The 25458-nt window shown below is 42.3% G+C and overlaps 1 protein-coding gene across 2 annotated transcripts in view; it reads left to right on the forward strand.

Annotated features, from left to right (window-relative positions):
* The window catches only part of DPP4 (dipeptidyl peptidase 4), a 77792-nt gene that overhangs the window by 1737 nt on the left and 50597 nt on the right, over positions 1-25458 (forward strand). The window contains exons 3-5 of one of the 2 annotated variants that reach the window (XM_024735848.1): positions 20694-20792; positions 21200-21291; positions 22812-22892. In XM_024735848.1, the coding sequence (XP_024591616.1) occupies positions 20694-20792; positions 21200-21291; positions 22812-22892 (272 nt within the window). The remainder of the gene's footprint in view (positions 1-20693; positions 20793-21199; positions 21292-22811; positions 22893-25458) is intronic. The other variant, XM_024735849.1, reaches the window with a different exon arrangement.

Below are 25458 nucleotides of genomic sequence, written 5' to 3' on the forward strand. Positions count from 1 at the left end.
AAATAAAGGGAAGTTTTAAGATTTCTTTATGTTAAATTTGAATTTAGTACCTTTTGAATGTAAATTTTAAAAAAAAACCAACTTTCGTGGTTGTGATTTTCAAAGGAAAAAAGGCAGTGTTCAAAGATCCCAAACAGCAGTAAGGATGTCATAAGGGGAGGGAAAAAAATAAGAAAGCAAGTCCCCAAATACAGTTTTGAGAAAAGATAGTGCTTGGGGAGCCCAGGGAGTTTTCCTTCAGGGATGATGGAAATCCATCAGTTGGAGAGTTGGGATGCAGGAAAATAACTATTTGACCACTTATAGAAGTAAGTATTTCAGAGTTAAATCATAAAGCTGGTATCCATGGTAATATTCAGAGGAGGTGGGATCAATGATGTTTGGTGGATTCTTTCATTTAAATCCACCTTGGTTCCTTTTAGCTTGCCTCACTGTTCCAGTTTAGTCCTAACTCTTAATATAAAACATTCATATAATGAAATACACACTAGTGGATGCAAACAAGTGAGAATAACTAGTTTGGATCTCCACTGGCCCTACTTTCCTTTTAAGTAGTAACTTTCATGTAAGTATTCACATTCTAGTCAACCAACTGAGGTGTGTTCTCTGATGGTCTAGTCAACCAGGAAATGTGTAGACAGTGTTTATATACTGAGGGGTCTTATCTAGATTTCAGGTGACCATTCAGAATTAGTTTGTAGAACCATCAAAAATCATGTTTGGCCGGCAATTTCAGGGCCAGGGCAAAGGTGCCAAAAGTTAAATAACTGAGTGTGTTGACCTATTGATAATGATTTTCAGTTACTTAAGACAGCCATGGTTACCACCAGTTTAGACTATTAAATGGCAGGCATCTGTCCACTCTCTTGACTCTTTGTTGTGAATTGTTAAAATATAACTGCTTTCGTAAAGTGGTACTTTGTATATTTAAACAACCACATACACAAAGCCTTCCTGTGGGAAAAGGACGGGTCACCCATACAATCAGTAAATATTCACATGACCTACATTATGTTCCAGGAACTGTGCGAGTTGCTGCAAATCCAAAGATTAAATTTTATAAATAAAGAGAGCCCCGACCTCAGGAAGTTTATAATCTAGTGGGAAACAGATACGCAAACAAATCAAAGTAACCTGGATAATCCATTCATCTCTAATACGTTGCTGAGGTGCCCAGGCATCCTTGGAAGAAAGGGTAAAAGTGTAATTATCAGAACTTCCCTTCGGAAAGTTGAAAGGAACACTAAACTTGGATAAATAAGCCACTTAAGATGGTAATGAAATTGGTTAGGGGCCTGGGTCATCTATCTGCCTTCCATGGGGTTTGGTTAAGTTAACTACAGGGATTTAGTTTGGCTGGGTGGGGCATACAGACTTGGGAGGGGTTATCTTACCATTTCCCTTAAACCATACTTAGTCTCTTCTCCAAATGAAATTTGAACAAAGATTTCAAGGACATTTTCTTGACGGGGACTTCCAGAGAGGTTCACGTGTCTAGGTCTAACTATTATTATGATTCAGTGAGAAAATTTAGGGAGGCTTAAGCAAACTTTCTCAGGGGTTAAAAGGATCACTTCTGGGAAAGTGTGGGAAGACTTCTCACAGGAGATTTTTTTTGTGTGTGGAGAGGCCTGAAAAGTTAGTATCAGTTCCTGGAGATAAGTTTTTCCAGAAAACGTGAATGAATTGTGAGTCATCATAGAGACACAAGATCACGTCCTCTATCCGGGAACATAAGAGGACTCCTAGCAAGAGAGAAGTGTGGGCCGCAGGGCTTTAACCTGTAGATGATGGAGAACTCTAGCATGCCTGAACTGTGGGGCATGACAGTGGGAAGGTGGGCTGACATGGGGCAAGGCTGGAGAGGAAGCAAGGGAAGTATCCCAGGAGACTGATGGCACAGAGCAGAATTTGGAAGCTATAGAGCTACTCAGAAATGTGAATGATTAGACTTCCGTAATTGGAAACATAGGGAGTAAGGGGGTAGGGTGGCTAAGAACGCCTCTTGGAGTACTGGGTGGAGATGTGGTTTCACTGTGTGCTTTATTTACACTTACACAATAAGTTATTTCTCTTCTTGCATTTCTTAATAGGAATGTATGTATATTTGAGGAGAAAAGAGAAATTATCTTGTTTCAACTCCAGCCTTATCATAAGGAAAAAAGATAAAAGCTCAGGAATGCAGTATTTTTGCTAAATCAGCAATACCATTCCTGGGCTGTGCCACAATGAGGGACAGTCTTTTTACAAAGGATCCAGAGTCATCACCCAAGAAGTGTCCTTCATATTGTCGATCTAGGTTTTCAAGTCAAACAAAACCAGAAAGGAAGAGAGGAAGGGAGGTGGGAGAGAGGAAATATAAATGGAAAGGAAAGGAAAGGGGGGGAGGGGAAGAAGAGAAAGAAGGAAGGAGGAAAGGAAGAAAGATTTTGATAGAACAACAAAACAAAGTCCTAGATTGTGTGGAAAGCAAAGAAATAAAGAGCTAAGAAAAAAAGAGGAAGAAATGAGCAAACCCAGGTTCATCCCCTGAGAGGTTGGTTTAAAGGTTAAGTGTTTCCATATGAAAAGCTGACTTTAGCAGAACTCTGGACACACTCAGAGCAGAGAGAGAGAGACGGAGACAGAGAGAGATGGAGGTGTAAGCTTAATACTGTTAATGAATTGTTTTAGAATATAAACTCCTCGAGGTCAGGAATTATGCATTTCACAAAGCAAAATTAAAAGTTCATCTCCTTCTGTATATATGATAAAGGATTGTATTTTGTTTTAAATCCCTCAAGTATCCTAGTAGAGAAGGATATTGCGTATTTGGACCTTCAGTTTCTCAGAGAATCAGCAATAAAATGTATAAAAATAATTTACTCACATTGGAATTGTAGAAATCTTCTTGGCCTAGAGGCAATAAAACCTTCTCACTCAGCATTTGTGATCCCTTTAATTCCCTCTTTACATCATATTATAGGCTGAGTTTTTTGTTTGTTTGTCTGTTTTTTGTGGTTCGCGGGCCTCTCACCACTGCGGCCTCTCCCGTTGCGGAGCACAGGCTCCGGACGCGCAGGCTCAGCGGCCATGGCTCACGGGCCCAGCCGCTCCGCGGCATGTGGGATTTTCCCGGACCAGGGCACAAACCCGTGTTCCCTGCATCGGCAGGCGGACTCTCAACCACTGCGCCACCAGGGAAGCCCTAGGCTGAGTTTTTAAAATAACTGTCAAATAGTTTCATTATTGAGTTTTGTCATTTGTCAAGAGAGTTTTCTTATTGGGTTTTGTTATGGGACAGAGACATATCTGTTCTTCTTGTGTTCTTTCCACTGCTGTAGCAGTAAATTTCCTCAATACCTTCTTTCAGCACATAGGAAATTTGACTGCTCAGCCATCCACCAGTAATAAAAGAAAACCCAAATGTGAAGGAGACAGGAATAATCAGAGAAAGAAAAGATAACATCTATGAAGTTTGCCTGAGGAAGTCCAGGATCGATTCCAGGTTTAAAAGCACAGAAATGAGCCTGAATGAAAGCTTTGTATATTTCAGAGGCCAGGTTCTAAACAGAGAGCTCTGTAAAAGCTGGAGCTGACTCCAGCTCACTCAGTTATCAAGCTTTGCCGAGTGCTCCTGAGGTCAGTGGGTTGGTCTTTTTCAGGCCAGCTATTTTGGCTTTTGGTGCCCCAGCTATAGCATATCCTTAAATTTCTCTATCTTAGACATCTTGCCTCTCGTCTTAAAAGGGATCAGAGAGAAAAAGGGAAGACTCTTTGCCCAACTGATGCTTAGAGAAAAATGACATCAAGAGACTGGCTAGAGCTGGATCAGTGTACTTGAAATTTTAAGACTTAACAAAGTGCTGAGCCTAAGGAAGGTAACTGTTAAGTACCTGCAGGACCCCCTTCCTTGTGGAAGAGAAGGCACAAAGATGTAATAATAACCAACACGGATTCACTGTGTGCCAGGTATCGGGCTGAGGGCTTTCAATACACTTCTCATCTGATCCTTATAACAACTCTTTGAGAGAGGTTATTATCTCTGCTTTTACAGAAGATTCACAGAAACCTTGAGAGGGTGCTTTAGTTATTTATTACTGCATAATGAATTGTTCTCAGACTTAAACCAACAAATATGTGTTATCTCACAGTCTCTATGGGTCGGGAATTTGTCAGAGGCTTAGCTGGCTGTTTCTGGCTGAAGGTCCCTCATGCTGCTTCAGTCGAGATATCATCTGAAGCCTTGACTAGGGCTGGGGGATCCCCTTCCAAGCTCTCTCACGTGGCTGTTAGCCAGCGGCCTCAGTTCCCTGTAAAGGATGGGTTTTTCCAAAGGGTGCCGGGGCAGCTGTCTTCCCTTAGAATGAAGGATATGAGAGAGCAACTGAGTAGGGAGCCTCAGAGCTTTTTTTGACCTAGCCTCAGAGGTGATGTGCCATCACTTCTGCTGTATTCTATTGGCCACACAAAGCAACGCTGATACAAAGTGAGAGGGCATTCCACAAGGGCATGAATATTGGGGTGGAGATCACTGAGGCCATCTTGGAGGCTGGCTACCAACGTTAAGGAACTTGCTCGAAGTTCCACAGAGTTGGCGTTTCACGCTCAGGCACCGTGCCTCTAGAGCTGGTACTTTGTGATCAGGTATAAAGTTAATGTGGCCATATTAGCATAAATGTTACAACTTCCTATTTATATGACTATATTTAATTTCATGACTGCTAATCCCTGGGTGCCAGCGTTCTGGGGAAAAGTGCCTGCTGCTGCCTCTGTTCCTACACAGAGCTGTAGAGGAGCAACAACTTCCAGCCCAGGACTGACATCCCACTCTTTTGACTGGTCTTATTAAGTGTTTTCAGTGGCAGTAGTAGGTCCAGATTGAGTACCTGCACTGGATTACACTTGTTTTGTTTCCAGTGTATACTGTGTTATTTCATCTGATCCTCACAAAACAATCCACGTCAGAGGAGGTATTAATTTCCTGACTTGTTACCCTTAAGAAACTGAGGTATAAAAGTTTAGTGCTTTGTGAGGAAGTACTAGAACTTGGGAATTCAAATCTTGTAACTTCTAGCCTTCCCTGAGTCTGCTGGTTTCCATGAATAACTGTTTTAGAGAAATGCTTTGGTGGAAACTTTTGTAACTTAAAAGATTAATCGGGCTTCCCTGGTGGCGCAGTGGTTGAGAATCTAATGCAGGGGACACGGGTTTGAGCCCTGGTCTGGAAGGATCCCACATGCCGTGGAGCCACTAGGCCTGTGAGCCACAGCTACTGAGCCTGCGTGTCTGGAGCCTGTGCTCCTCAACAAGAGAGGCCGTGATAGTGAGAGGTCCGTGCACCGCGATGAAGAGTGGCCCCCGCTTGCCACAACTAGAGAAAGCCCTCGCACAGAAACGAAGACCCAACACAGCAAAAATAAATTAATTAATTAATAAACTCCTACCCCCAACATCTTATAAAAAAAAAAAGGAACCTATTAAAAAAAAGATTAATCACTGCTTTATGGCTTGATGCTAACCCTTGCATTATTGTAAATCAATTATCTTGTAAATATTTTCACCTTTAGTCTTCACAGGTCCAATATGACTTCCCCGAAAGGGTGTGTCTCTCAGAGAGCAAACTGAAACCACAAAATTAGCACTTCTGCGTTAGCTGTTTTATTTTTGCAGTTTTGTATGGTTCTTCAAAATTATAACTTCCTAGGAGATTTCTTCAAACTTAATGATAAACCATTTGCTTTCGTTAACTGTCCACATTAATGAGCACATTTCTTCATTATTTGGTCCACTGGGGAAGCAAGTAGACCCATGAGCTTAGGTCACGTGTTTCAGCATCTAAGGCCCAGGAAGCCAAGGTAATTTAAGGCAGAGCCAAAGCCAGCAGGGACTTTGTTCCCAGCAACCTGAGGGCCAAGGTGGCTTAGGATGTGCAACAGAGAAAGAAGGGCAAAGGGGGTGAATATTAAGTGGGTAACACCACCCACCCCTTCCCTGACTTAACTGTGGGTCCTGCCAAACTGGCTGGGTGGCCCCTGCATCCTTAACACCATCTCTGTGGGGCTGGGACCCCATCTTCTTATTTTCCTCAGTTGTTTTAAAGCCAGACCTGCTCAGGTCCATGAATATCATGGATGGCTCCCATTTCCCTATTATTTTCCTTTATTCTTTTATTCCAGGCAGGAAACTCTTGTTGTATGAGATTTAAAGCCTTTGAAGGGCTAAGGCCAGAGGCGAAATTTGTGAACTCTCCTGTGTGTACTGAATGCTTACTGCATGGCAGCTGTTGTTGCAGGTACAAGGGATGAGGCTCTAAACAGTAGAGGCAAAGAGCCTGCTCCCATGGGCCTTTACAGTCACGGGGCGGGCAGATAGTAGGCAAGCTGAGTACTGTCTGAGTACTTTCAGACAGTGATACAGGCTAGGACAAAAATAAAGTGTGGTCAAGAGGATGGAGGGACGCAAGAAGGAGTTTCTCTGTTTCAAGCATGAGGGTGGCATGATCTTGTTTCTCTTTCTAAAATGCCTCTGACTCTGGTATAGATAATGGTGGAGGGTGGGAAGTGGATTATCCAGGTGAGAGATGATGCCAGCTTGGACAGGGTGTTAGCACGGGAAGGAGCAGAGATAAGGATGACTCCTTGAACAGTCGGCTGGCTAGCCCAAGTGGAGACCTTTTTCTTGCCCTCATGGCTCTATCCTTCCCAGAAGAGCTAATCTGCAGTGGTCCCTCCAGTTCCCTCATCCTACTGGATACACTTCCTCTTCCCAAGGCAGGTCTTGGGGAGGGCCTTCTACATCATGCACCCAGCATGTCAGCAGAAGGTAATTCTCTAATTCAGCAAATATTTATTGAACATTTTCTACGTTAGGCACTTTGTTGGTCCCTGGAAATATAAAAATAATACACATGGCCCTTGCCCTCAAATAATTCTTAATCTTAAAGGAAACATAAACATGAACTATAATAAAAAGAGCTAAGTGTCCTTCTAGTAAATGATCAAAGTGCTGTGGAAACTCTAAAGAGAACATGATAAATGCTGCCCAGGGAAGTTCATATATGGAAACCAACCAAGCTTAAAGGGTTAATAATTAATGGGCCTGAATACAACCTTTCTGATCTTGGAGCCATCAGACTGGCTCCCAGGCATGCAGTTCACCTACATGTTTAGCCCTCAACAGTTTACAGCCCCGACCCCCGATTCTGTATGCGGTTTACGTCAGAGAGAATACTTTTGGCTGCACGTAACGGAATACCTGGCCCAAAGTTGTTTAAACTATAATTGTTAGCATCTTCTGTAATTGGAAGTGCAGAGGTAGGGCAGTTCTAGAGTTTGTTAACGCAGTGGTCCCACAGCTTCCTCCAGGGCCCAGAGTCTCTGCGTCTTTCAGCTCTGCTGGTCTCACACTGTTACTTTCGTTCTCAAGCTTGTCCTCTCAGGTCGAGCATGGCTGCTGCTGCAATGCGTCATTTGTCACACAGCCATTTCACAAGGCAGGGAGGATGCTGTTCCTCATTCATAGTCTGTTCTATCAGGGAGGAAAACTACTTCCACAAGTTCCCTGGCCCAAGGCAGACTTTCCCTCGTGTCTCCTTGGCCAGATTTGGGTCATTTGTCGTTTCCAAACCCATACCTGGCAAGGGGAAAGGATTACCAAGCTTGGACTAGATTAACCAAGACTCACCTTTCTGGGACCAGGAGGGAGCTCCTTCCTCAGCCCTTGGAAGGGGAAAGGGAATTACCTAAGTTGAACTGGAGATTCTAAAAGGAAGAAATGGGAGGTCTATGCAAGTGTGTCAGATATTTTATGATTACTCATTTTTCATTACATTGGAAAAATTTAATTTACTAGCAAAAGAAAATAGATGTCAAGCCAGCTCTGATCTCCAAAGAATCCAATCATATAACTCTCTCCCTCTCTTCTCACTTTCCTTCCTAACCAAACGAGTTTATTGTAAAGCAGGGTGTTTTGACGCTGCCTTTTTGATCCTGAAGGCATTTTGAGCCCAGCACTTGCTTTCTGTTGTTATCCAAAATGATTAAGAATAGGGAAGAATTGAGTTTGCAACATTTAAGATACAAATCTGAGAAAATGGAGGGGGTCAGAAACATCTGAGGGAAACTACTCTCAATTTTCTCATATAAACTGTTGTATTTTATCCAATTTGTAATGGGAAAATGTGGCAGAAACAGTTAACATAAAACAAAACAGTCAACGTAAAGAAGTTTAAAAATACATGGTAAAAGTTAGACCTGTAAAAATTGACCCAGGAAAGTAGCATTTGAAATAATCTACATGGTAATCATTTCATTAAGATGAAAATGGTTTGACTGGACTGAAAAGAAAATCCTGAACTCCAAAAAAATCAAGCAGCCCCTTCGTACTAGCTGGTGATCCCCACGCCCCGACCCCTACCCCGTGCTCCCCCGCTGCTCCCTCGCGTACTCATGTGTCTCCTCTCCCCAGGCCTCCAGCACCTCCCCACTGTCATTCTCAGCTTACAGCCAACCTTGCTTTCTATTTTAAGGAGAAAACTAAGGCTACTAGGAGAGAAGGTCCTCAATTCCCACCAGCCCCCTCTCAGCACCTGCCCAAGGCCAAACCCTTCTTTGTACACTGACCTCATCCTCTTTCACTTACTAAGAGATGTGGCTGCAGCTATTTCCTCTGCCCACTGCACTGTCATTTCCCCCTCTCTATATAAATAAGCTGTAAATCTCTCACATCCTGAAAGAAAGGGAGGGAGGGAAGGAGGGAGGGAGAGAAGGAGGGAGAGAGGAAGATCCTCTCTGTACCCCACATCTCTGCCCACCTCCCAGTCCCTTGCCCTGCTCCCTTTACCAAAAAACTCCTGGAAGAGTTTTCTATTTTCTTTGTCTGCTGTTCCTCTCCTGCTCCCTCTTAAACTCACTGGCATGAGGCTTATCCTCACCCGTCACTAAAATGTTTGGCTCTGCTCGCGTCAAAGTCCCTAACCTCTGTGTTGCTGAGTCCAGGGCTCAGTTCTCCCTCTGAGTCTCCCATTCCCTGTCAGTTGATGATGCTTCTTCTCCCCTCCTCTGTGTTTCCACTCTCTCCTAGATTTTTCCTTCTGCACCTCCACATGCTCGCTCCCATTCTCCGTAGGGGCTCCTCCTCCTGTCTGACTTCTATTTTTAACATCTTTATTGGAGTATAATTGCTTTACAATGGTGTGTTAGTTTCTGCTTTATAACAAAGTGAATCAGCTATACATATACATATATCCCCATATCTCCTCCCTCTTGCGTCTCCCTCCCACCCCTCTAGGGGGTCACAAAGCACTGACCTGATCTCCCTGTGCTATGCAGTTGCTTCCCACTAGCTATCTATTTTACATTTGGTACTGTATATATGTCCATGCCACTCTCTCACTTCGTCCCAGCTTACCCTTCCCCCTCCCCGTGTCATGTCTGACTTCTGACCTTGGACTCCAAGGCTTCATCCTAGAACCTCTTCCTTCTTTCCCCCAGGTGATCTCATCTACTCCCATGGCCTTAAACACCATCTATAACCTGACAACAACACCCAAATTTATATCTCCAGACCAGACCTCTTTCCTGAACTCTACATGCATATGTGCAACTATTAAGTGGACATCTCCATTTTGATGCTATTAGCATCTCAAAGTAACATCTCCCAAAACTTTTTAATCCCCTCAAACTTATTCCTCCCTTAATACATCTGGTCTCAGCAAATAGCAATTCATTTGTTTTTCAGTTACTGAGGCCAAAGTTCATGCAGTTCTCAACTCCTCTCCCTTGTTCACACTCAACATCCAATCGGTCAGCAAATCCTATCACTTCTACCTTCATGTTCTTTCAGAATTTGGCCGTATCTCAGCACCTCCACTATTACCACCCTAGTCCAAGACGCCATCACCTTTCACCTGCAATATTGCAAAAATCTCCCTATTTCTCTTCTTACTCCCTGCAGTGTATTCTCAATACAGCTGGCAAGATGACTGTGATAGAATTCTAAACTGATTCCCCAGATTTCCTCCCTGCCCCATGTGCTAATCTCTACCTAATCTCTGAGATTGTGGATATAATGGATTTTATCCTGGTGGTTAGGTGATGTTATATGATGGCATAATCAGCTTTAAGAAAGGAAGATGACCTGGGTGAGCCTGATCTAATCACATGAGCCCTTAAAAAGCAGAGTTTCTCTAGCACTTAACCGTGACACTTGACCTCCTAACATAAGGCATTATTTATTTACTGTTTGCTCCTATGTCTCCCCCCCCATTAGAATGTAAGCTTCATGAAGAGGGCAAGAATTTTTTATGTTTTGTTCACTCATATCTCTAGTGCTCAGAACATTGAAGAACAGAGTGGGTGCTTTCCTAGAGTTGTCGTAACAAATACCATACACTGAGTGGCTTAAAACAACAAAAATTTATTCTTCCACAGTTATGAAGCCCAGAAGTCCAAAATCAAGGTGTCGTCAGGGCCACGTTCCCTCTGAAGGCTCCAGGGAAGAATCCTTCTTTGCTTCCTCCAGCTTCTGGTGGTTACTGGCAACCACCTTGACTTGTAGCTTTATGACTCCAATTTCTCCTTTCATTGTCACATAGCCTTCTTCCCCTTCTGTCTCCACATGGTCCTCTTCATTTTCCAAGTCAGCAAAAGCATGTCTTTGCATGACCTTCTTATAAGGACATTCCCTAATCCCGTACGACCTCATCTTAACTAATTACATCTACAAAACCCCTATTTCCAAATAAGGTCACTTTCTGAGGTTCCCGGTGGACTTGAATTTTGGGGGGTGGGGAAACTATTCAACCCAGTACAGCTTGACAAACATTTGATGAATTAAAGAAATTATCTTAGAGCTCATGTAAAAGCATATTTTTGATGAACATTTTTTAATGTTACTTTAATTCTGGTTAAAATTCTTATATTCCTAACTATGGGGTCAAGTGATCCACTACTAGATCACGCATACCTGTTCGTATAGTGCCAGCAGCTGTTTGATAAAATAAATTCATCCTTTCAGCTTACTTGAAGACATGACTATTCAGATTAAATATTTAACTAATGATAGAAGATTACTTGAGTAATTGGCAAACTATATGGTATAGAAAATAAGCGTTGAAGAAGATGTTGTTGTAGCAAAGTGTAGTGTACGGAGTGAGGGGTAGTTCCAGAGGCATGAGGAGGGACCATGAAAAACTGAAGGCCACAGATGCGGATTGTTTATTTGAGAAGTAGGCTGGTAAATACAAGAAGAGAAATGGAAAGATGGCTGCCAGAGTCCACAGGGTCAGTAAGTATTTATTTGATATGGGTACACCCTGTGCATGCTTATGGACGAAATGAAGATACTGAGAAGAGATGGAGATGGAGGGAGAAGAGATGAAACAGAGCCCCTAAGAAATCAAGAGGACCAGGATCTGAGGCCCGGGGCAGGTCCGCTTCTGCCTCCGAGTGCTGAGGAAAGGGTTAAAGAGTGGAGGAAGGGACAGACAGAAGTGGAAAGCAGAGTAACAAACAAGCCCCTGTGGTGGCTCTAAAGGAGGAATCGCTGAGTCTTTTCATCGGACAAGTTCCCACTCTTTTGAAAATGTGTACTGCAGGGTCTGAGTTATTCAAGATTTTATGTTTAGGATCTAGGAAACATGAAAAAGAAAAGGTGTGGGGGGAGAAAAGAAACCTATTATAAAGCTTGCATGGCTACTTTTTATGAGTGTAGGGAAAAGATGATGAGAGTTACCAGTTGTACCATGGAAGAGAGGAAGAGGGGAGTACAACCTTCTTTCTCAGAAAGAGTCACAGAGTTGCCATCCTTAATAACACTCCAGAGAGAAAATTCTAGGGTTTTCAGAAAGAATTGATGCCCCTCTGACTTCGGAACACTAGAACAAATTATGTTCTAATGTAACCTACCAACTGTCCCGGGTCCAAATGATACTACCAAGCTGCCTGTTTAGATTATTTGCAAAGATTGAATCCAGACACTTCCAGAAAGTCTAATCCATCTATGCTAACTCACAAAAACTGCCAACAAGCATTTACCATGTACCTCACTCTGCTGCATACTTAGGTTGTTTAGAGCAGTGGTTATAACCACAGGCTTCAGAACCCTATTGCCTACGGCTTACTAGTCATGAGACTTGAGTCTGGTTACTATCTGCATCTCAGTTTCCTTACCTGTAAAATTGGGATGAAAATAAGTTAATAAGTGTACAATGCCTAGAATAGCCCAGCACATTGGAAGGTCTCTATAAGTATCTGTAATGACTACTTTTTATATTTTTTTAATTTAAAAAAATTTTGTTAACAGTCCCAGAGACAGGCATTATAATAATACTTGTTTCACACTCCTGAAAGTTTTGCTGGGTGAATGCTGGAAAGGGCAATTTCTATGGCAGTTTTGTTTTCCAGTGATCATTTTCCTCACCTCCTGGCAGACAAACAGTTGTCACAGAGAGTAGCCTTGTTGATAATGCTTGTAAATCTTTCTGGAAAGTTCTTCAGTGACTTGGTATTAGAGCGTTCAGCTTCCCCAAATGCTGATGTTCTCTAATCAGTTTTCTTTCCAAACTAATCATTTCTAGCTTGCACTGTGACCTCCCAGTGATGTCTCACTACAACTACTACTGCTAAAAACCAGCCCTTTGCTAAAATAGTTGCTTGTTTCACGGGCCTGTAGGTCATTTATTTATACAGTTAAGACGTTTCCACCTTTCAGCTGTTTCTCATCCCCTTGGGTTACACTGGCTTAATGTCAGTGGACATAGTGGGGTGTAAAAGCCTTGTCAATAGTAATTATGGCCACTGTTATCCAGTCCTGATTATTCCCAGAAGAGTCCTAACAAGGGGTGAGGGAGTAACTATAATCAGAATAAAAAAATAGAGCAGGGCTTCCCTGGTGGCGCAGTGGTTGAGAGTCCGCCTGCCGATGTAGGGGACACGGGTTCGTGCCCCGGTCCGGGAAGATCCCACATGCCGTGGAGCGGCTGGGCCCGTGAGCCATGGCCGCTGAGCCTGTGCGTCCGGAGCCTGTGGGCCACAACAGTGAGAGGCCCGCGTACCGGAAAAAAAAAAAAAAAAAAAATAGGGCAGTTTCCATTTCAAAACGGAATAAAGCCATCCTGATGCCCTGTTTAGTGCTGGCTTCATAAGTGTGCTGAACCTCCTGGCTCTTCACTGGGGTGAGGGCAGGGTGAACTGGATTTAGTTCAGGCAGTCCCTTTGGCCTTGCATTTCTTCACCAGTGGCTGTAGACACCTTCATCTTGACCTGAAGTTTGAGACATGAATATTCTGCCCACTTTCACTTCTCTGCCGTATATATTGGAATCTTATGTTGATATTCATATTGTTTCAAGGCATTTAGAATTTCAGTCTCAGCATCTGTCTTTCAAACTGGTCTTGGGAGCTTTTTTTTTTCGTGTTGCTGACCATTCTGAGGAATGTCTAGATAGGGTCGTCAAGCTACAGTCAGGGCTGGCTGCTTAATTTTGTAGATTAAGTTTTATTCGGAATACAGCCTTTTCTATTCATTTAGATGTTGTCTGTGGCTGTTTTCAGGCTACAATGGCCGACTTGAGGAGATGCAAAGCTAAAATATTTACCATCTGGCCCTATAAGAAAAAGTTTGCCAACCCCAGGTCTAGATATTGTTATCTTACAGCCGAAAGAGACCTTCTTATTTTACAGGTAAGTTGTGTAAATCCTCACAGAGACGTGATGAACACTGAAATTGCACTAGATGTTTCAGCAGAGAAATTTGATATAAAAATTGGTTACACAAATTAAAGAGCAAAAGAAAAAATTATGAGGTAAGTGAGAGACAGGAGCTGTAGGAAGAAGCTATCTCTAGGGCTTGGGAAAAAGGAGAAGAGGGACATAGAAGTTCTGGGCTCTAAGCTCCAAGGTGTGTGAGGCATGCAACTGAGAGGCAGGATGCAACAGGTTCAGGTATAAAAAGAAAAGCAGGAGGCTGGGACAGGTGCTCCCTCGGGGCACCTGCTGACAGGACCAGCAAGATAAAGGGAGTCCCTCCTCCTGTCCTACTGACTACACTCCTCTGTGTTTCCCTATCAGCAGGACCTAACAGGAAGCCTACAGAGGAAGGGGTCTGGGAAACACAGCTGTAGACCCCCTTCCCAGCACTACTGAGCAAAGGATAGAAGCGTGTGTTTGAGCTGATAGACAACAGGTAAATTACGGTCACAGGCGTAGAGAAGTGAGAATGCCTGGTGACAGTGAGTGGAAGGCTGGAGCCTGAGGCTCCTGTCCTCACTCTATTTAGACCCAGCAGGTCCAGTGCACTGCTTTCCTACTTACCAGTCTCTTGGAGTTCACGACGCTCACATTTAGAGCTGTGTTCCTGTGTTTGTGCTCTCCTGTTTATGTTGTCTGGCTTTTATCTTTTCATTTGATAAATATTTATGAAGTGCCTTCTACAGCCAGGCACCATCTAGGCCGTGCTGAGATAACTAGCAAACAAAACGTAACAAAACACAATCAATGTCCTCCTGGAGCTCACAGACAGTCAAGAGAGGCAGATGATAAACAAGTAAAAACTAGAGTACGTTAGATGGCATCACTGCTGAGGAAAAAAAATGTCAAGCCAGGAAGGGCGATACAAAGAGAATTTCTTAACCATGCGGTTGTAAATGTTAGTCCAGGAAAGGAAGGTGACATTTAAATAAAGACCTAAAGGAGGTAGGGAACAAGCTTTGGGCACATCTGAGGGGAAGAATATTCCAGGCAGAGGGTGTAGCAAATTCAAAGTCTCTGAGGCAGAAGTGGGCCCAGTGTGTCTGAGGAAGAGCGGGGAGGCCAGAGCAGATGGAGTGGAGGGAAAAGAGGAGAAGGAGGGCGGAGTCATGACACGGACAACCCCTCGTTGTTTCCTTTTTTTCCAAATGTTTGCTATTCCGGAAAATGTGCATGGTACCAGTTGGTTGGCCTTTCAGAGTAGACCTTTGAAAATACAGCGATTACATCCCTAACAAAAGTTTGGTCATCTGACACTCTGATCTTTGAGTAAATGCTTAGAGCACACAGCCCCAGGTTCAAGGGCTCCAGCTCAATGGCAATGCATTTATCAGATGCACTTGATGTCCCTGGGATGTTTCTCTTATTGAGAAGGGAAATCTGGTGATAGTGATTATATTTTAATGTCTCCTGTGTATAGTAATCAGAGAAGTATCACTTTTCACAATTCCTCTAATTCCTCTCAAGTCCAACATGTTCCCTCCATGTGAACGCTGTGGATGGTATTAAACTTGTCGAAGGAGGAAGTGATGCTCGTCAGTACTTAGCAAATGATTCAACTGTACTTATCCTAGATGCTTTCTCAACGTGATGCTCTTATGCTTTCTTGTTAGGATCGTTTGGGATTTGAACACAGTGAAAGTTAATTAGCTATTATTTTATTGCAGTGAAATTCCTCATCTCAGCAGCACTGCTAGGTACTCCAAGGGAGAGACTCTTTCATCTTTGTATCCTGATTGCCTAGCACATGCTTGGAACAAAATAATAATAAATAGTCTGACCTATCTGGAGGGCTTCCTAAATTTTAAATCCTGAGCTAAGAACTTAGCATACATTATCTCATTTCATCATGGCAGATCCCTAGGGGCTAGATGGTGCTATTATTATCATTTTATAGGTTACAAAGTTGAGGTTTTGAAAGATTCAGTAACTTTCCTAAGGCTCCCGTGCAAGAATTAGGCCTGGGTTCAAATTCAGGCTCTCTGACTTCAAAGCCACCAGGGACCCAACCCTTTATTGGTATTTGTTGAATCATTGGTGATGGGTGGCAGCCCACGCGTGCTGCTGGAGAATAAAGGATGTGAGCAACTTTCCAGTCAATTTCTTCTTCTGCCTTCTTGATTTTTCTTCCTCTGTCCCAATGTCAAGGCTGCTATTTTGCTAGAGCAAATTGTAAAGTAACACTCATTTTATTTCCTTAGCATCAATATAAAATGTTAACTGATTAGCCTATGGAACAAAAAAACTTTATAACCAGATATCTATTCCCCAGGTTTAACAACTTTATGAGTTTATGAGCTATAAAGAGCACTTCTTCTTTTAGTTGCATTTCATTAGCTATTTATTTCCCCAAACAGTTTCTCTTTCTGAGGCAGAAATATTTTATATCACAGTTACATACAGACAAAAGAAGGTTATTATTAATGAATATTAAAAAATTCAAAATATCCTCTAATCATAAAATAACCATTGGTTAAAGCAAGACTATTCTGTAGAACTACACCACTCTCTTACTTAGAATTCTGGAATCCCTTTTATTCAGAAAAGAGTTTGATCCTATAACCAGGGCTCATTAAGATACCATACACTTTGATGAGAAATTATTGTTAAGTTGAACCATTTTAATAGCTGTTATTCTGCCATTTTTGATTGATAAAAATGGCATTTTCGTATGGTTCAACCTAATAGTTGGTCTCAGCAAAACAGTAAATTATAAAGCTGTTAACCGTTTTTTGATTTTTAAATTCAAGGAGACATGAATCTAGGAGTTTCTGTGGAAACTGATGGGTAACATATGATTAGCTGCTCTGCTTGGCTAGCATAATGCTTTAAACTGATAAGTCAAATAAACGATATGCCCCAGGTCCACCAGGAAGACCACACTAGCAGCCCAACACCTTCATCTGTTGTTGCACGGGTGCCCTGTCAGGGAGCAATCAGACAAGGAAAGAGAAATGTGGGCATGTCCTCTGGTGTTAACAGAATAGGTTGTAACTTGGCAGTAAACTATGAACTTGCTAAAGGTCAAAACCTGGACTTGGCACTCACATCTCACAGAACCCGCTTATCTAGATGTTTCGAAAGCATCTTCCAGTTTGCGCTGCTTTTCAAATAACAAGGCAAAAAACAAGGAACATTTTTTGCTCTGCTTGTTCCAGTTTTGCAGTGGTGTTTGGGGTCTGGGGAGCCAGGATAGGGAACCCAGCTTGAAGGTCGTTGTAAAGGAGCTGAGAGAGGGTAACACAAGCCAAGGGTGGACCGGGCCTTGCACCCATGTCCTGGGCCATAGCAAGAACGCGGCCTGGCATCAGTATGGATATCTGAACATCAGCAGATGGATGAAAATCACGCTGAGCCCATTATGAGCAGAAGTGAGTCTGAATCTGGCAGAGATGATGGGTTTAGAAAGGCTGAGGCCTGATGGGAGGATGAGCCCAGCGACATCTGAGGCGAAGAGGCAGGAGAGGTAAGTGCCCAGCAAGGAAGAGCGGCATGCAGGGCAGCAGGTGACCTCACAGGGAATTTTTGTCTCAGTTATTTTATTATTCCAGATTGAAGTGTGTTGTCCTTTAAAACCTGGGCAAATACCCTCATGTGAGATAACACTGTATCTGATCTATATTGTAGGTATGCAGTTCATTCTCACAAAATCAAGAGTCAGTGATAGACACTTTATGTTGATATGTCTGTCTTGTTATAGATATGTATGTCTTAGTATGTGTGGACTGCTGTTATAAAGATAGCAGAGATTGGGTGACTTAAACAACAAACATTTATTTCTCACAGTTCTGGAAGCTAGAAGTCCAAGATCAAGATGCCAGCAGATTCGGTGTTTAGTGTCTGGTGAGGACCCGTTTCCTGTGTCCTCACGTAGCAGAAGGGGTGAGAGAGCTTTCTGGAGTCACTTTCTAAAGGGAACTAATCCCACTCATGAGGATTAGTACTCATGATCGAATTACCTACCAAGGGCTCCCCCTCCTAATACCATCATATGGCTGTTACGATTTCAACATGTGAATTTTGAGGGGACACAGACATTCAGTTGGTTGTAATATATGCGTGTGTGTATAAATTGATCTATTTCTATTTACAGATCTATCTAAACATCTACATCAGCAGATAGTATTAGGATTGTGAATGTCTCTTACCACTGATACCTTGATTTGTACTAATTTGGGGATGTGTTTTATGTTCATTTTAGACTAATAGCTCTTGATAGCAGGGTATTTATCCTCAACAATGATACTTTATAACTATTTTTATATAATAGGATGATTGGATGAATACAAACAACTGAGGGTGTTTAATGAACAAATCCAGATTTGTAATTTTGTAGTCCAACACGAGTTTCAAATATTATTTTCTGTAGCACAAGGCTTTACTTCTTATTTAAAGGTTAAACTCAAGGACTGGCATTACTCACTTGCTATATTTTTGCTAACAAACACAAATATCTTATTAACTTTCCGGGGAGAAATGCAGGATTGAATTGAAAAACAAAAGTTTTTAAAAGAATATTTTACTTAACAAACTAGGCTTAAACAAAATCAATAAAATAATAAAATAAAGGGTAGCAACTTTATCTATCGAAGCTGAAGTTTTTATAGGCAGAAACAAAACCATGTTATGAGATCAAATCCAAAGAAATAAAACCTTAAGAACACTTTTTTTTTTTTTTTGCGGTGCGCGGGCCTCTCACTGGTGTGGCCTCTCCCGTTGAGGATCACAGGCTCCGGACGCGCAGGCTCAGCGGCCATGGCTCATGGGCCCAGCCGCTCCACAGCACATGGGATCCTCCCGGACCGGGGCACGAACCCGCATCGCCTGCATCGGCAGGCGGACTCTCAACCACTGCGCCACCAGGGAAACCCAAGAACACTTTTTGAAAGAGCATTTCCTATACAAGATCTACTTCTCCACAGGCTGTAAAAAATTAACACGAGAAGATACTGCTGGCTTTGAAATCCCTGAAAAGAACTGCAGTTATAGGAATGTTATGGTAGTGGCTGATTTTGTGAGTGTATGTTTACACGTACGTGGAAAATGTAGACAGTTTGGAAAAAGACTTTAAGGTATTTGTCATCAGTGGAGGCTCTGGGATTGAGGAAGAGGAATCACACTGGCTTGACTGTGCTTATAGGATGATGCCCTACTCCAATCAACAAAAACTTTGTGTGTGTGTGTCTTTTATGCCATACAACTGTGCTAGATGCTAAGGTTGATGAAAAACAAAAACAAAAACCCCAAACCAATGAACAAAAACCCAAAGCCCTGTCTTCAAAAGAATACATGGCCCAGCTGAGTAGATTACACAGGCAGGCATGGAAAAATAGTTATCAACACAAGTTAGTAAGTGACAGGAGCCCAATGAGTAGCATGGGGGCAAAAGTCAGAGGTCGAATTGAAGTCTTCATGACAGAGGTGGGAAATGGAGGAGGGAGGCTTGTGACAGATGGGGAAGCAGTTGAGGACATGCCAGGAAGTGGCTTAGGACAAGGAGTAGAGGCAGACAAGCCTAAGAAGATCTGCTGGGTTCAGTAGGCAGATCAGTGTGACTAGGTTAGAAGGTTCTTGCAGGGAGAGAGTGAAAATAAGCCTGGAAAGGTCTCACATCAGACTGTGGGGCTGCAACTGCCAGGCTAAGCAGTCTGAATCTCCCTGTAGACAGTGGGGACTCGTTGGAAGCTTTTGAGGAAGAGATCACCAGAATGAAAGTGGCATTTTAGAAAGATCTTTCCGGTGACAGTGCAGGGCAGGAATTGGATTGGGAGAACCTGATGGCAGGGATATCTGGAGAAGAGATTTCGTAGGAAGAGTCAATAGGGTTGATTGGTTGTAGGGGATGGTAAAAAAGAGGGAGACATCAAAATGATCTTCAGCCTCTGAATTGGCGTCTTCAGTAACAGAATATAAAACCACACAAATTTCCTATGGAAATCTAGTTTTGGAAGGAAGACAATTATTTTAGACAGGGTATGTATAGGGTTAGAGTGGGGCAAGTCAACTAAGAAGGCTGAACACAGCACTGGAAATGTAAGCGTGGGTGCGGTAGGCTAAGGTAGTGAGAGCAGATATTGTTATTCATCTAAATGGTAAGTATGCCTGAAGCCCTGGAACTCACATTCTCTGGAGTTCCCTGGAAGCAAAACTGTAGAGAGAGAGGAGGAGAAAGCTGAAGACTAATATCAAAGTATTTCTGCCTTACAGGCCAGTGGAGAAAAATAGAGTCAAAGTAGGAGATGGAAAAATAATGGTCAGAGAGTTAGGAGGACTGAGGCTGTCACAGAATCCAAGGGAAAGGTTTCATGTAAACTTTAATCAAATTCAAGCAAAAATGATGATAGAAACGAAGATCTCTGAACTGGGTGATCAGTATATCTTAAATGTCTTTGCAGAGCAAGAGGGCTTATAAGTGGACCTCAGGGCCTCACGAAAGGATAATCTAGCCTCGTGCCATCCACTGCATGATTGCATTGACTGGGAAGGTGCCCATTCAAATTGAGATATACTGTAATCATCAATTACGTATCAGATTTTAAAGACAGTACGAAAAGAAATAATGTGAAAGATCTATTAATAACATATAAAAACCCACGACACAATGAAATGATAAAATATTTGATATACTGGCTAAATAAAATATTAATTTCACCTTAAGAATTTTTAAATATGGCTACTAGAAAGTGTACTCACACTATATTTCCCTTGGACATTGTTGATCTAGACCTTCGGAATGAAGCTCACTAATGTAGCACCATGAAAAACACACTCTCGCAAACACTTTAACAGCTAAATGCTTTTTTACCCTTTTTCTCAGTCCGAACTCTTTCAAAATGTGTTTTGCATTTTGTCAGTGTATTTCTGTATTTTGTGACTAGTGTATATTGTAGATATCCTTTTTTTTTTTTTTATGCGAAACAGGTTATCCCGTCTTACTGAACATTTGGCTCTTTTTTCCAACCAGCAGATGATGCTACAGCTGATAGTCGCAGAACCTATACTCTAACCGATTATTTAAAAAATACTTTTAGAGTGAAGTTCTACACCTTGCAATGGATTTCAGGTAAGGATTTTTGGCAGAGAGGGGGCTGATTTTTATGGTTATTTTCATTCTGGTTAGGTTGTGGGGCACTTTTATGGCACTGAGAAAATATTCTTATTTTTTTTTAACCGTATGGGAAAGTACTTTTTTTCTACTTAAGGGTGGAAAGGGGGATAAGACAGAAAGAAACTTGAGTATTTCTTTGATATGTACTATAAAAAGTTAAATGTGAATTGAACCCTTTACAATAATGATGGAAAAATGAAGGCATACTAGTGTAATATTCATCGGTTCATGTTTTTCCAACTTAGAAATGCCTTTTTAGTACTTGTGTGAATTTGTCTTAAATTTTTATTGCATGGTTTTTTAGCTTATGAAGATGTTTAAAAGCAACTTGAAATACTGATCTGGCCGTTTTCTCTCTTTAGATCATGAATATCTCTACAAACAAGAAAATAATATCTTGGTATTCAATGCTGAATATGGAAACAGCTCCATGTTCTTGGAGAACAGTACACTTGTATGTTTAATCACATAATTAATTCATGCTTTAAGGGAATTCTGGGGATTTTCTTTTTCATAACCTTTCAAATCATGAGTACTATCATTTCTCATCCTGTTGGACTCTCTCTGCAGCATATGGCACAGTGGATCTTTCTCTTCTTCTTGGAATGCTCCCTGCCTTGGCTACTTTTTAGTCTCCTTTGACGATTCCTCCTCCTCTGCTCATACTCTTACGTGTAAGTGCTCCGCAGGGCCGTGTCTTCACTGCTACCCTCCCTCCTCACTTTGCATGCTCTCCTTCAGCGAATTCCATGCACTTCCACAGCACAGGTGCTTCTCAAATACATGCCTGTAACACTAACCTCCTCCCAAGATCTAGACCTCTGTTTCCAACAGCTTGCCGGTTCTGGCACATGGATGGCCTGCAGTCATTTTAAACTCAGTGTCCCAAGCTAAACTAGCTATTTCCCCTTCCCTCTCCTAGCAAACGGAAGGCATACTAGTCCTCTTCCTGAGTTCCCAATCTTGGTAAATAGCGCCCTCTTCAAAGTCACTTAAGCTAGAAACCTCAGAATCCTTGATTCCTCTGGCATTCCCCTTATTTAGCTACTCAACAAAACCTATCAGTCCTCCCTTGCAACGTCAAGTGTCTCTCGGATTTCCATTTCCACGGTATAGTCCTGGTTCGAAGCCTTGATTAATCTTGTGACAGTATTCTAACAAGTGTCCCTCTCTCCATACTGTAAATCAGACCACGGCATTGCCCAAGTCCAGGGCTACTGTAACCCCTCCCCTCTTGTCTCATCTCAGCCACTGGGTCACCAGAGCATCTTTGTAAAAGCCAGATAAGATTCTATCACATCTATATGTGCAAAAAGTAGTTCAGGGCTTCCCTGGTGGCGCAGTGGTTGAGAGTCTGCCTGCCGATGCAGGGGACATGGGTTCGTCCCCCGGTCCGGGAAGATCCCACATGCCGCGGAGAGGCTGGGCCCGTGAGCCATGGCCGCTGAGCCTGCACGTCCGGAGCCTGTGATCCTCAAGGGGAGAGGCCACACCAGTGAGAGGCCCGCGTACCGCAAAAAAAAAAAAAAAAGTAGTTCATAGGTCTATTTCTTACATCTAGGCCTTGGCTATTTTTCTAATTTTATGTCTTCTCTTTGTCTGACACACCCTATACTGTATTCAGGTTACAACTAACCTTTAGGCAGTCTCTAAATATGCATGCCCTTTCTGCATCTGGGTTTTTACTCCTACTGTTTCCCCTCCTGAGGAAGTTCTCTCTCTGCTCCTGATCCCCACCCACATAGCCATCTTTCCTTCATTAAAATAAATCCTTCCCTCCCTGATTCTCTAACCCTGATCACCACCCACCTTGCCTCATGGTCATTTGTGTGAGGGAGTGTGCCCCCTCTTCTAGACCGGAACCTCTCAAGCTACCAGCCACAAGTCTAGAACTGTACCCTCTACACAGTAAGTACTCAATAATGGCAGTTAAATGGAATCATTCAATTGTTCTTTTTTCTACTTGATTGACAGGATGAATTTGGATATTCTATAAATGATTATTCAGTATCTCCTGATAGACAATATATTCTCTTCGAATACAACTATGTGAAGGTAAAAGAAATGCTTTTTTACTGTGACATTTAAAGAATCCTATGAGTACGTTATTTTATAACTGATTTCAAGTCTGTGACTATTTAGGATTGACACCTAAGTAAAACCGTAGGAGCTAAAAACTCATTAATTCGGTATCAGAAGGAGAAATGGTCATTCTCATTCATAAAAGATAAGTCTAAAATGAATGTTTTTTAAAAAATTCATTTTCAGGGTTTTCAAATACTAAAAAGCTAAAGTAATATTATACATAGATACTAAAAACATAAGTTAATAAAATAGAACTTATAATTTAAAAGTATGTGTACATGTCTGACTTGTACATCCAGTAATACAACCCTTTATTTCCTTTGTCTCAGTTCGACATATATTAAAACTCTCAAGTATTTGCTTTAAAAACAGTTAAACTTCTCATCCTCTAGAAGAGACTCTGCACGGTGACTCAGACCACCTCCCAGCCCCCAGGTCCCACCATATACAAACCGTTCCAAAGGGGCAGCCTCAGCACCGGTCATCAGTGCCCTGCAGGGAGTGCTCAGCTTCCTCCAGTTGCCCAGCCCAACATCAAATTCTCACACATTGAGGAAAGGTTACAGCCTAATCACACATCCTTCTCATGTTTAGGGTGGCTGCCCATCGCCAGGGACTTTCACTGCAGCTTTTTGATTATTCATGGATTTGACAACGGTTGTTGAGTACAGGAAGTTTTGAGACATACCGGAAAGATTAAAAACCTGTAGAGAGATTCTGCTTGAAAACAAAATACAAAGCTGGGGATCCCTACCTCTGCCTTTTTTCTCTAGAATAAATAGTAAATACTGAGTGACCTTATCCCACACACCAGCGCTCCTGTATTCAGGCCATGCCGACTATCCCGTACTCCGTTTCCCATTTTGGGATGGTAACTCCCGCTCGTAATATTTGCCCTGATTCATTGTGCTGGGCTCCATTTCCTGGACGTGAACTCTTGCTGACTATGTTCTGCTAAACCAATCCACCAGGAAGGAATCAGAAGCCTAAACCAACTTTAACACATCTGTTCCCAGTTAATGAATTAGTGTTTGTTTAATTCAGTGGTTCTTACTGCTGTCTACGGATTAAAATCACTTAAGGAGCTTTTAAAAATTCCTAGTGTCCAGGTCCAATCCCCAGATCAATAAATTGAAGTCTCTGGGGTGAAGCTGTCATCAGTTTTCTTTTTTTGTTTTTGTTTTTTTTAACACGTAGAGTATTTTAATGAGCAGCCAGAGTTGAGAACCACAGATTAACAATTTCCCAAGTTAAAGACAAACATATAAAGACTATGAGGTTAAGGTAGAAACAGCAAGGTAAATACCAGCTCAATTTACTATTTAGCTAAGTTCAACAAGTGCCATATGGTGTGTACTAATGGATGTATTTCACTGGTAGACCTTAGCTGGACAACCATCATTGGTAATTTGTATCTGTTCTATCACTGGAGTTTTCATGTGCGTTTAACTGCTTCTGCTGTTTTCATTCTGTCCCCTTCATCCTGCCATTCTGCCTTTCTGAACCCACCTCACACCTCCTTCTCTGCACTCACCTAGCTTGGCCAGTGCTTCCCACCCCTGCCTGCTCCTTAGGATCAATCACCTGGGGAAGTTTATTTTAAAATACAGATGCCTAGGGACTTCCCTGGTGGCGCAGCGGTTGAGAGTCCGCCTGCCGATGCAGGGGACATGGGTTCGTGCCCTGGTCCGGGAATGATCCCACATGCCGCGGAGCGGCTGGGCCTGTGAGCCATGGCCGCTGAGCCTGCGCATCCGGAGCCTGTGCTCAGCAACGGGAGAGGCCGCAACAGTGACAGGCCCGCGTACCACAAAAAAAATATAAATAAATAAATAAATAATAAAATACAGATGCCTACAGCCTACTGCACACCAACTAACTCAGCATAGCTATGGATGGGGTCCAGGCGTGGGTAGTTTTAAGGACTCCCAAGTGATTCAGTGATCCAAAGTTAAGAACCTTTAAGTGCAAAGCTCTTCATTTTTCTCAAGCATCACTTTCATTCCCATCTAAGGGCCAAAGCATTTGCTATTGCTTCATCCTGGCACCTTCTTCCCCTGCTCATCATACGCTCTCCCTTTTTAGTAATTCAGGTCCAGGCTTTGTTGATGCTACTCTGTCCCCCCAGCATTCACTCTCTATCACATTAGCTTACTTTCTTCATACATTTTATTGCCGAGCATTAAATCAAAAGATTACTGAAATAGAGAACTCTATATTCTATTTTACTTCCCGGAGTATCCAGTAGAATTTTCTATACAGCGTATAGAAAACTCTCAAGACACACATCAAGAACAAAGAAAAGTCTACTTTTATTCCATTTCCCTGGAGGTCTACTTCCAGTGCTCTTTAGATCCTACTGCATGGTTTCTCCATGACTGAGCTAGTGCATTCAGAAAGATCAATTCTTAATTTTAAGGTGTAGCTACAAAGAAAGGTAAGTGAGTCAGTGAACAAAAACAAATAATTTTTTTAAAATTAATTAATTAAAAAAAAGGAAAACATAAATAAGTAAGTACCATACAGCCTAGTATGG

The sequence above is a fragment of the Neophocaena asiaeorientalis genome, unplaced genomic scaffold (assembly GCF_003031525.2).
Source record: "Neophocaena asiaeorientalis asiaeorientalis breed wild unplaced genomic scaffold, Neophocaena_asiaeorientalis_V1.1 scaffold72, whole genome shotgun sequence".
In the NCBI taxonomy this organism is placed as follows: domain Eukaryota; kingdom Metazoa; phylum Chordata; class Mammalia; order Artiodactyla; family Phocoenidae; genus Neophocaena; species Neophocaena asiaeorientalis.